A 13,158-nucleotide genomic window follows, 5' to 3' on the forward strand; every position below is an offset into this window, starting at 1 on the left:
GGTGGCCAAGGAACAAAGAGTGTGCACATGGTTTGCCAGTGAGGTCAAAGGACTAAGCCATCCACCAGAATTCCCTTCGCTGAGTTATGCCCCACACGAATGGCATGTTTCAAAAAGACGAGGCTCACACAAGTCCTGGGTGATTTTGCTAAAATAGATACCCCAAGACCTTCCACCTAAAAGCCAAAAGAAGACCTTATTATAGCGCAGTCACGTAATCAAGGTGATTTTGGCAAAATAGATACCCCAAAAACCTTGCACCTAAACCAAAAGAAATCCCTGTCATGCAGTGAAGCCTCGTTCTTGGGTAATTTTGGCAAAATATATAAAGACCTTTAACCTAAACCTTAAAAATCCATGTTATACGGTGTAGCCTTGTACTTGGGGTGTATTTCTCTAAATCAATTTCTATTTAAAAAATTAATTTTAAATTAAAAATTAGGTGACAATTACCTGATGGACCTTTAGCAATTCCAGGATGCCAAGCACAATATCATTGACATAGCAGAAACCCGAAGCCTCGCACTTCTTGGCATGGTGGAGCCCCCCCGCCCAGTTGATGGCAATGTCTGCATCCTTCCTATTGAGTTTAAGGGCTGCCCCAATTGAGCCTCCTGCAGAAGACTGGCAAAAATTGAAAAGCCCATCAAACACAGGGCAGTCCTCCCCCACATTGAACCTCTTCAACTGCCTCAGCTGCTCCTGCTGAGTGTCTGGTGCTACACTACTCAAGAAATGTATGTAATCATCAGTATGAAAGGCACGGATGTCCTTGCTCTGTGCTAGATGAGGCCTGCAAACTTCCATCCTCTGGTGGAGGCCATAGTGGACAATCAAGTTGTGGGCCATTCTCATGCGGTGTGGCTTCATTGGGTGGCCTTGCCCATAGTAATAATTACCAATGTCTGCATCGTAGAAGTATGTAACTCTTCTCTTACTCCCATCAGGCCCTGATACCAGAGCATTGCCAGACTCCTCCATGTCCTGTTTTAAAATTGTTTCAATATCTGATATTAATGCCATGTACTAAAACCATTCATATACCATAGAAATGGATTAAATAGACTCTCTGCAATAGAAACTCAAATGGGTGTCCTGTAAATAGACAGGAAAACCAACGCACGCGGGAGAAGCCAAAATTTACTTACCTCTCACCTCTAATCTCCGATGTCTCGTTCCTATGGACTAGATAAATACACAGTAGAACGAATGCCTACAGGTAAAACTAAAGCTTACGTACCTCTGCAATGTTTCGTTGCTATCTGACTGTATGGCAAAATCCAGAGAAATCCCCAATCAGAGAAGAGAAGGATGCGACGAACACAAGTAGCTTTTATTTAAACCTGGGATTTAGGTATATATATATTAGTGTTTATTTATAGGTTAATTCTCAAGCATGTAACAAAACCAGGTAGTGGCAAACTTAAATTTAGGCGACAAAATAGTTTTGTTACGGTATTTCATGGCACGTTCGTAGGTAGGTTTTCCCTGTTAAATGTACCATCTAATAATATTAATAAATTATTATTGTTTAACATCTAATAATATTAATAAATTATTATTGTTATTATATAGATATAGGGTTGAAGCAGTAATAAATTATTATTATATAGAAAGGTAATTTTATACCCGGTAGAGATGAGTTGGTTTAAGTAGAATTTAGTTTTCTTATATTTAGGTTTAAACTTCATAGGAGGAGTGAAATTATGGAATAATAGAAAGTTATTTATAGAAATATATAATTATTGGATAAATTATTTTTTATTTATTATATTATATTTAATTTAATATAGTTTGAGTGGTTTAATGATTAAGAGTATGTGTTTTTTAATAAAAAGTTATAAGTTCCAAATCTAAGAGTTAGAGTATGTATGTTTTTGTAAACTTATAATGATAAGGTCAAATTAAAATTAAAACATAATCATTATTAAGATAAATTTGATGAAGGTTTACAGGTCTATGGTATTTGTTATGATCAAGTTTATTTAAAAGTTTGAGGAAATTCATTGTTGTAAAACATTATGTGAGCTTTACGTAATGTGATGTAATGTAATGTGATGTGATGTTGGATTGGTCAAATTAAAAAATATATATTAATATATATTTATGTAATGTAATGCTGACTGAGTTAAATTAAAATAATAATAAAATTAAATATAGTTGGGGCGCTCTACAATATAAGGAGATATGTAGATGTAATGTAAGAAAGTAAACATTTTTAAATATCGTTCAATTTATAAGATGTAAGGGATTTGTAAAAAAATACTTGTTGGCTCAATTAAATAATAATAAATCTATTTGTGTAGTGTAATGTAATGTTGACTTGGTCAAATTAAAATAATAATTAAATTAAATATAGTAATATAGAGCGTAGTATGAAGAAATGTTGTATTGTTCCTAAAAAATTAAAAGTAATAAAATAATAAAATTCAATTTATTATAAGTTAAAATCAATTTTACTTTATAAATTAAAATAATGATTTTGTAACCATATTTAAATTTAATTAATAAGTACGTTAAAACTTTAATACTTACAATAAGCTTAAAATATAACAATATTTTTAACCATGGATATTCACACTCACTTTACCATAGATATTATTAACTTGTAAATAGGTTTTACTACAATACCATGGGCTAATAGTGTGGCTCATCAATACAACATGCCCTAGAACTATCTCTCATTTCACAATCAAAATATTTTATAAATATTTTATTTGAATTTAATTTTATAACATTTTTTAAATTAAATTTAAAACGAAAAAGAGTATAATTACTTTTAAGTTATATCTAAGGCCCCTATCACATTAAAATATATAAGATATAAATTATAGCTATAAATTAAGATCTATTTTACCATATAAGTTAAATTAATAATTTTGTAATAATATTTAAATTTCATTAATAAACACATAAAAACTTAATACTTACAATATAACAAAATTTTAAACCATGGATATTCACCCCTACTTTACCATAGATATTATTAAGTTGGGAATGCCCTTTGTTACAATACTATGACTTATCAATACCATATGCCCAAAATCATCTCTCATTTCATAATCAAAATATTTTTTTAATTTAATTTTATTACACTTTCAAGTTGAACACTCTCAAGTTCAATATGGAAGACATGTTCTAATGTTAGTCATGTTCTAAGTTATGTTGTGTTATCTAAACATTTTAACTTTGTCAAATTATAATTAATTAATTATATATAAACATTTTGACTCAATAAAATTTATAAATTAAATTGAAATTTATAATTATAATTAATAATTAATAATAATTAAACCATTCTAGATCCATCTTAACTTTAGATTTATCAAACTCTCAAAAATATCAAATCTCTTGAGAGACTTTTTCTCAAGTTTTGCACTCAAAAAAGAGGTTTGCACCTCGAGAGATTTGATCCCTCTCAGATCTTGATAGATATGGAGTTAAGATGGATCTAGGCTTGTTATTATTGATTTAAGTTTGAGTTAGTCATGATAGTGGTTTACAAGTCCATGGTATAGCATAGTCCATGGTATTTGTTATGATGAAGTCTATCTAAAGGCTTGAGGAAATTCATTATGGTATGCAAGAGTACCAACTTACTTAACTCCTTAGTTGATGATGCCTCTCAGTTGCGCTTGGTAGATACTAGATATAGATTTAAGATGGATCTAGGCTGGTTTAAAATAAAGTTGTTGCAATTTAGTTAATTTTTATGATTTATTTATATTTTGGCAATGTAAGATGTATAATGTAGTAAGTGTTTTAATTTATATGGTTGCTCAATATATGAGTATATAGTTAAAAAAATCATGTAACTAGATTTTTAACCATGGAGATTCACCCCCCACTTTACCATGGAGATTCTTAATTTATAAATAAACTTTATTATAATACCATGACTCAATACCATAGCTTACTAATACTACATGCCCAAAATTCCATAAACCATATTCATATGGCAAATGTTCATATAAGCTTTTTTTTTCAATTAATCAATTTAATTAAAAGATTAACAAGGGCATCCTTGGATGGGGTGAGTAACGACGCAAGAGGTGGAGAGGGCGAGCCACCACCGCCCCACCTAACCAACACGCCAAGAGACATGGCAACACACCCCCAGCAAGTGTAACAGTGATGAGACACTATTAACTATCCCAACATTTGGATAGATGAAAGGTCATAGGGATTATGGCAAATGCAGCATTGCACATGCGACGATGAGGGGGGCAATAACGCTTAGCATGTCTATGTTAATTCACCTATGGGATTTTGTAGTCTAGAGCAAGAGGAGATTGTTTAGATTGCAATCTAGACTGAGGTTGGTTGTGAGGATGAGGATATAAGCGACAAGGGGGTGAGAAAACCCGGAAAAAAATGCAGGTTGAAGTGTCATTCCACACCCAGGTATGTTAAGCCAAGGAATAATTGTTTGTGTTTTCAGTTAGGGAGTTTTATTTTGATAAATTCTAATTCTAGCGAGTGGGACTGTAGATCATCACGCTCTCAAACGGGGAAGCTAGAACCAATATAGCTTTTTGCTATTTGTCTCAGACAATAAAGGCAGAGCTTCTTTATTATTCCTTAAGGTAACAACCATTCTAATGTTTCGTATCCTCCTTTTGGCTATGCTTATTGTTAGTTCCTTTTAGAATCAATTCAAGGAACCTCCTTCCCTCTCACTTGGATATTAGGGGTAGTTGGTGTTTTTAATTTTGGTGTTTATCCTCTGCCAGGTGGAAAATAGAGAAGGGTATGGAGACTAAGGGAACTTTGGCCCTATGATACTTCAATGGGGAGTGTATAAACTGGTTATTGCTATTGTTATTTATGTCCTAAAGGTTCTATGGGTTCTTTTGTTCTTGGGTGTTGGTGCTTCACAATTGGTGCTAATAATTTAACCAAGACTCAAGATCATTGGTTACGGTCTAGAAGCTTCCTAGGGAGCAGATCCCAGTGCACGTATAGGAAGAATTGGCCTGGTTTGAAAGGGAAGCCTCTTCCCACTAAACTTCCCCTTTAGATTCTAAAGTGTTGGAAGAGTGGATACAATGGATCCTGATATGGGGCATACACGAGAAAGATTTAATCAGTATATGTAGACAGTAGATTTGAACTGGCAAATGAAGTCCCTCTTAGGATGTACTATGTTGGATCGCCATGAGTCTTTGATGGACCTGTTACAATCCTTGGATCACATGGATGAGCACCTAAAATATTATGATAACATGTTGGAGAAGATAAACCGCAGGTTGGTGAGGATTGAGCAACATCTTGACATCCCTCTGACAACTATTAGACCTCCAATAGACCCTGTAGCTCCTATCCCAGTGGCAGGATTTGATTTTGATCCTATTACTTGATTGTGTTATGGTTTTGGTTTATAGTTTCATTTTTGCATTTAATTTTTTCAAGGCCAAATAGGCCACTATCTTGTAACATGCTTGTTTGATGTTGGTTTTGTTAGTTTCAAGTTGTCTCTCCTATCCCTTTGAAGGGTACATTTTTTGTTATGATCCAATCTCCCTATGACAGATCCATATGACTCATTGTAATCCTTAATATGATCTCTTGTCTTCAAATTTAATATAATTCTTTCCACACAAAAAAAAAGATTAACATGGGCATAACTAGCATTTGCACCAGATGTTGCAAAGGAAACGTCGTAAGGCATAAATTGAAGAATGCAAATACAACAAAATAATACTTTCATGAAGAATAAAAATACCTATAATGAATTTATTATTAGATATTCATATATATTGCACTATATATTAGCCCCACTAATTTTTTCCCTTTCTTAAAGTAACCTTTCACCACTATGGTCACTATAATATCAAATACAATGTGTCTTAACCAAAAACCATTATGAAAGTCAAAATACTTATATGTCCCATATCCTATATAAACCATAATATACTTTGATCACTCTTGGAGAATTGCAAACCCTTCCAAAATGCAACTTCTAACCACTATTACCATTAAGAAAAAAATGGCATTTATTACCTTATAATCCTTAAGGGAATAACTCTATTATTAAGTAAACCATAGTGCAATATGATTTTTAACACAATGAATTCTAAAAATTATGACCCCTAGTACACTCTCATCATAAACACATTGTAACTCCTAAAATGTTAGAAGACATAAACTTTAATACCTAACACATTAACTATAACATTAAAACTATAACCTATATGTACTTAAATTGTCTTAAAGAATCAAGTGTGGCTCTTCAAATTCAATCCCATGAGAAGCGGATATAAAAAATGTTGATTATTATGTAGATGATATTTTCACTATTGACATTGACCCCAAAACCATTTTATGGGAGAAACCTATGGTAATGATGTTGATGGGTACTCATTATTCTCCCATTAAATGGTATAATGGTGGCCTACATTTTGTAAATAATTTAAGGTCTTAATGTTTGTATGCCTCTGGCTCTTTTGAGGCCATGTTGGATTGAAAGTCTGAGTTCAGGATTTGGGTAATTGCTAAAGATGGTGTCAACTGGACTTGCTGAATCAAAGAGGTGAACAAGAGCATGGATGCCACTGACAGAGTTTGCTTACCCACATCCTTGAGAATGTTGTTTTGTGTTGTGCATATATCAACTGAGAAATACCCAAGTTTTTGAAGGTGATCTAAAAGGTGTTGAAGTTGTGGGTTATTGAATCGGGTGTACATTCACTAACAGAGTATGAATGTTTTATGCGATTGAAGGTGGGCTTGTAATTGAAAATGGAGAGGAAAGAGAATGACTTAAAAGAGCTAACGCAGCAGGAACTGAGTGGCATTTTAACTGGGGGTGGAGAAAGACTCAAAATGCTCTTGATGGTTGCTTGCTGAGGCTTGAGCTTGAGTTGCCATGAGATACTGGAGATGGGTCTAATCACAAAACCGCTTAGATAGCCTAAAATTCCAATCTTTGCACATTTAAACCTACTCTCAACCATAAAAAAACCACTAGTCTAGCCTAAATTACAACACAAAAGAGCAACGACCTATCTATCGTTAGGCAACTAATTGGCCAAGTGAACGCATTTAGTGCTCAAACAGCAGAACCAACCCAACGTTACAGAAGTATCGATTCAAAACAGAACATGCAGAAACCCATTACACAACATTAATGACAAGTATGGCAGTCGCAGAACAAACCCGATGATACAGAGACCTGACATAAAAACCCAACCCCCTTATGCAGGGGACCATTACAGAATAGTTGAACCAAAAAAAAGTGTCTATGTGACATCAGAAACCAAAACTATTTCGTGAAACGTGTCATTTTTAAAAACACTTACGGAAGAAACCATAACGATGAGATAGTAAAACCGTATAGTGCATATTCAGATTGCAATTAAAGAGATCAACGGAGAGCTAATTGAGAGCAATAAAGATCCAGATCAAAAAGCAGACTAGTTTACAGAACATTGAATACCAAGCCCAAAAAGCACACTAGTTTACAGAACATCAAATACCAAGCCCAGAGACAGCTACCAGCATATAGCTCTACCATCAACAGGATTATTACATGGTCTTTGAAGAAATCTAAAGAAGCAAATAAACAAAAATAAAATCCACCGAAACCCCCCAAAAACCCTAACAAAACCACTGATATAGCCTAAAATTCCGAACTTTGTACATTATGGGGATGGCCCAGACCTTGTAAGGATTCTCATTTTCCACTCTGACTTGTCTTCCAAAGCCTACAACTCTTGTGAAAGCTTCACTGCTTGGGCTAACTTGTGCACCGCTACAGCCATGCATAGCACATTCAGAAAATCGAAAATGATGCCAATTGGCTCTTGCCGTGAATTTGAACAACATAACCAGAATTTATAATTCTTCTTTTAAATTCTTTTGCTATTTATTAAACGTAATTCATCCTCTCTTTCGATTCTGAAAATTAAAAGAAAGAGTAAAAAATAGTAGTAAAATTGTATAGTGTATATTGAAAACTTTAACATGGGGATGTCTTTTCAATTCATTTGCAGAGATCTGCACGCACACACTTAAATGTTCACTCTTCTTTTGCCCATCATCTGATATCCTATTTCTGGTGTGCGAATCGAAGCTTAGTTTTGCACTGCAATAGGTAGGTGCCACTGCCAATTTTACAGCACTCGAGAAAGAAATATGCCGTCTACAATGGAAGATGTCCTGACCCAGGATGTGAATGTTGTCGAAAAGCTACTGTCCAATGGAATAAATCATCTTCAAGTTCAAGATAAATATATCCTGCCTCCCAGTGAACGCCCCCACCTGTCTGAGGTGTCTTACTCTGAGAGCATTCCGGTGGTGGATCTCCAGGACCTGGATGGACCTAACAGAACAAGGGTAGTTGAAGAAATCGACCATGCGTCGCCTTCATTGCCCCTACAGCGTCCTTGGTTGATGAACAACATCCGGCTCGGTACAAAGGATATAAGTTTGGAGAATTCATGAGAATTTTCTGGAGCCAGGAATTAAAGAATAAGACAGTGTTGGACCATTTCAAAATCGAATATGCAGAGAACAACGGTGAATGAAATTTGTTGTTGAATTTGATTTAAGGGAGCCATTATCAACATTATCACTATCACTGGACCATCCAATAAAATCATTGCCCTCTGGATGAATAAAAGATGATTACATAGTTTTAACTATTGAACATAATTTTATTTTCAATTCCAATCTTTGCACATTTAAACCTACTCTCAACCATCAAAAAACCACTGGTCTAGCCTAAATTACAACACAAAACAGCACCGACCTATCTACCGTTAGGCAACTAATTGGCCAATTGTGTGTACGAGAGCATTGACATGCTTTGACATGTGCCTTATGTGAACGTATTTAGTGCTCAAATAGCAGAACCAGCCCAATGTTATAGAAGTATCGATTCGAAATAGAACATGCAGAAACCCATTACACAACATTAATGACAAGTATGGCAGTGGCAGAACAAACACTATGATACACAGACCTGACATAAAAATCCAACCCCCTTATGCAGGGGACCATTACAGAATAGTTGAACCAAAAAAAAGTGTCTATGTGACATCAAAAACCAAAACCATTTCGTGAAACGTGTCATTTTTAAAAACACATACGGAAGAAACCATGATGATGAGATAGTAAAACCGTATAGTGCATATTCAGATTGCAATTAAAGAGATCAACAGAGAGCTCATCGAGAGCAACAGAGATCCAGATCAAAAAGCAGACTAGTTTACAGAACATCAAATACCAAGCCCAGGGATAGTTACCAACATATAGCTCTACCATCAACAGGATTATTACATGGTCTTTGAAGAAATCCAAAGAAGCAAATAAACAAAAATAAAATCCACCGAAACCCCTCAAAAACCCTAACAAAACCACTGATATAGCCTAAAATTCCGAACTTTGTACATTATGGGGATGGCCCAGACCTTGTAAGGATTCTCATTTTCCACTCTGACTTGTCTTCCAAAGCCTACAACTCTTGTGAAATCTTCACTGCTTGGGCTAACTTATGCACCGCGATAGCCATGCATAGCACATTTAGAAAATCGAAAATGATGCCAAAGTGCTCTTGCTGTGAATTTGAACAACATAACCAGAATTTATAATTCTTCTTTTAAATTCTTTTGCTATTCATTAAATGTAATTCATCCTCTCTTTCGATTCTGAAAATTAAAAGAAAGAGAGTAAAAAATAGTAGTAAAACTGTATAGTGTATATTGAAAACTTTAACATGGGGATGTCTTTTCAATTCATTTGCAGAGATCTACATGCACACACTTAAATGTTCACTCTTCTTTTGCCCATCATCCGATATCCTATTTCTGGTGTGCGAATTGAAGTTTAGTTTTGCACAGCAATAGGTAGGTGCCACTGCCAATTTTACAGCACTCGAGAAAGAAATATGCCATCTACAATGGAAGAAGTCCTGACCCAGGATGTGAATGCTGTCGAAAAGCTGCTGTCCAATGGAATAAATCATCTTCAAGTTCAAGATAAATATATCCTGCCTCCCAGTGAACGCCCCCACCTGTCTGAGGTGTCTTACTCTGAGAGCATTCTGGTGGTGGATCTCCAGGACCTGGATGGCCCCAACAGAACAAGGGTAGTTGAAGAAATCCGCCATGCGTGCGAGGAAGATGGATTTTTCCAGGTACATCATACTTCGATCCCCCTTCTCTTTCCAGTGCTTTTCTTTTAATATCTCTGGATTATCCTCTACGCACACCAAAAAGGCCCTATGTTACAAATTAAGCTTGCCATGGATATTCTAGAATATTTCTTATCAGTTTTCTATTCCTGAATTTTTTGAGGCTATTACTTTCAGAGTTGTAGTATTATTTAATCTATATTTTTAATGTCAGTCTGATGTGTTAATAAGATCTAGTGACTGGTTCAAATTTCACATCTGAGGGTATGTACTATTCTTTTTTATGGCCACATATTAATGCTAATGCTAATGCTAATAATTTATCAGGTTGTGAGCAATGGGAATTTGACAATGTTATTATTAATGCTAATAATTTGTCAGGTTGTGAGCAATGGTAGATTCAGAAGTGTGGAACATCGAGCAGTAACGAATGCATCTGCTGCACGTATATCAATTCCTACGTTTTATGGTCCCTCGGAGGATGCCTTCATTGCCCCTGCAGCGTCCCTGGTTGATGAATAGCATCCAACTTGGTACAAAGGATATAAGTTTGGAGAATTCATGAGAATTTTCTGGAGCCAGGAATTAAAGAATAAGACAGTGTTGGACCATTTCAAAATTGAATATGCAGAGAACAACGGTGAATGAAATTTGTTGTTGAATTTGATTTAAGGGAGCCATTATCAACATTATCACTATCACTGGACCATCCAATAACCCCGTTGCCCTCTGGATGAATAAAAGATGATTACATAGTTTTAACTATTGAACATAATTTTATTTTCAATTCCAATCTTTGCACATTTAAACCTACTCTCAACTATCAAAAAACCATTGGTCTAGCCTAAATTAGAACACAAAACAACACCGACCTATCTACCTTTAGGTAACTAATTGGCCAATTGCGTGTACGAGAGCATTGACATGCTTTGACATGTGCCTTATGTGAACGCATTTAGTGCTCAAACAGTAGAACTAGCCCAATGTTACAGAAGTATCGATTTGAAACAGAACATGCAGAAACCCATTACACAACATTAATGACAAGTATGGCAGTCGCAGGACAAACCCTATGATACAGAGACCTGACATAAAAACCCAACCCCCTTATGCAGGGGACCATTACAGAATAGTTGAACAAAAAAAAGTGTCTATGTGACATCAGAAACCAAAACTATTTCGTGAAACTGCTATCGATCTAACAGAAGTTATGCTTGCATTGATTCTAGTGGTTATGCTGTTGGATCTCTAACTGCTCGTGCTATATGTTACGTATGAAAAAAACAATTATATGGTTATTGCAAAGATTAGTTCGCCCTCAAATCTTCAGACAACAGTAGCAAATATTATACCATGAACTAACCTTATAAATCTCAAACACAAGAAGCAAATACTATAGCAGGATAAACCCCAGAATGTTGCTCAAGAAACCACTTACTATAGTCCCAGTTGTTATTTCTGTAGCGAAATAGTTAAAACATATTAAATTTTGAGGGCAGGGATCTACACAAGCCTTCTGAAATAAACCGTAAGATATACAAACGAAAACAGACCCTGATGAGTATGTCTCAGATTCTTATAAATTCTTTTGTAAGAAAGAGAAACAGAGAATTAAGGGGAAACCAAAACAAACCCTGATGAGGAATTGATCACCTGTTGAATATTTTAAAAAAGAGAAGGATAACCCGAAAAGGCTAGGGTATCTCGTAGAATCTGATCGCCCTAGACTCCGCTTCACACAGTTAACCAAGGTCCAAGCATACCTGAACCTCCTCTTCAAAAAACAGTGGAAACCTCGAAGAAATTAAAAAGCCCCTTTCAGTTGAAGAAACAGTAGCATAAATGTTTGCTGGAGTTTGATTTAGCCATAGTAGTTCCTAAAATAAAGGAACCCATGTTGTTGCAGTTGGGGTATTGATTGTTACTCTAGACTGTTGGAGTAATATCGATAATGTTTGTGCTTCTGGGAAATACTCTTGACGCTGAGGCTTTTGAGTGTTTACTAAACTTCCTTGTAGTGATCTGATGATGCACGGTTTTTCTTAGGTACACTCTATAAACAACAATCATATAAAGTGAGCGATTTTTTTCCATTTAAATGGATTAGTAGGAAATCGAAAGAGGGATTTTATGTGACATCAATGGCAACTGCTGGAAATCAATGGGGTGTGGTTATGTGAAGGAATGCATGGTTTTCAAATCAGGTGATCTTTTTGTTCTGAAAAATTAGATAGCATTATTTTTATTCTTCACAGAAGTTCAGGTTGCATTTGCCATGCAAGTTGAAAAGTTCAGTGACAAAAAGATGAAGAGTCCGAGGACAGGGGATAGTGGAATATGTTTCAAGATATTTTTTAAAGATCACCAAAGCACCAAGGCATAAAAAGTAGCCGACTCTTCCATATATGCCTCAATAAAATGGGGTGCCTAAATGAAATAATAGAACCATGATGGTAATTGCTAGGAACATGTTGAAGATAAAGGCCTGCCTAACAGGTTCATGGCAGAAGCAACCAACACTTCTGTTTCCTTATTGAATTGAAATCCAAGTAAAGCTGTTGAGCTTGATTTTCTCTATCCAAGTGAAGGTATTCACAGACGTTGGGACAATGGGTATCAAATAACTTCTATTGTTGCAACTCCTGATCAAGTTGCATTCATCTTGAGCAAGCTGAAAAAGAATTTGTCAAGTGAAGTACAGGAAACGCTTCAAACATCTGCTTTTCCCAGCACTCATGTAAGGGTTTGATTTATACTACTAAATTTGATTCATCAAAGTCTTTTAGGTTACTATAACTGCTGGAAACTAATCTGCTATTTTTTTATTCTTTATTTTTAGGAAAAGTGGTTTAGGAATCTTTACATTTCTTTGGTGTGGGACTTTATTCATGGTCTCAACAATTGGTTTTTAATTTTAAACAACCATTCTTCGATAGAACCTGGGAAGGGATGTTTTTAGCTATGTTTGTCATTGTTGTGACCATCAAGGGTGGTGTCACAGTGTTATGGCGTTATAGCAATGG

General features: G+C 35.2%; 1 protein-coding gene and 1 pseudogene across 2 annotated transcripts; one reads left to right on the top strand and one right to left on the bottom strand.

Moving 5' to 3' along the window:
* Positions 1-438: 438 nt before the first annotated feature.
* LOC149246106 (histone deacetylase 19 pseudogene) lies at positions 439-1,444 on the bottom strand (annotated as a pseudogene). Its single transcript, XR_016262604.1, has 2 exons — positions 1,149-1,444; positions 439-984 (listed from the first exon to the last, which is right to left on the bottom strand). The product of XR_016262604.1 is annotated as a histone deacetylase 19 pseudogene (transcript).
* An 8,457-nt stretch (positions 1,445-9,901) lies between these two features.
* Positions 9,902-10,657, top strand: LOC149246107 (protein DMR6-LIKE OXYGENASE 1-like). The gene is made up of 2 exons (XM_089439829.1): positions 9,902-10,138; positions 10,517-10,657. The coding sequence occupies exons 1-2, from the start codon at positions 9,902-9,904 to the stop codon at positions 10,655-10,657; spliced, it is 378 nt and encodes a 125-aa protein (XP_089295955.1).
* The last annotated feature ends 2,501 nt before the right edge of the window (positions 10,658-13,158 follow it).

Source organism: Pinus tabuliformis, chromosome 7, assembly GCF_031772625.1.
Source record: "Pinus tabuliformis cultivar Carrire ecotype Pingquan chromosome 7, CPIR1, whole genome shotgun sequence".
Classification (NCBI taxonomy): Eukaryota; Viridiplantae; Streptophyta; class Pinopsida; order Pinales; family Pinaceae; genus Pinus; species Pinus tabuliformis.

Excerpts from the sequence above, each read along its gene's own strand:
- LOC149246107 (XM_089439829.1), top strand. The coding sequence starts at position 9,902 with ATGGAAGAAGTCCTGACCCAGGATGTGAATGCTGTCGAAAAGCTGCTG. Across the intron at positions 10,139-10,516 it reads AGGAAGATGGATTTTTCCAG|GTTGTGAGCAATGGTAGATT; the intron begins GTACATCATACT and ends ATAATTTGTCAG.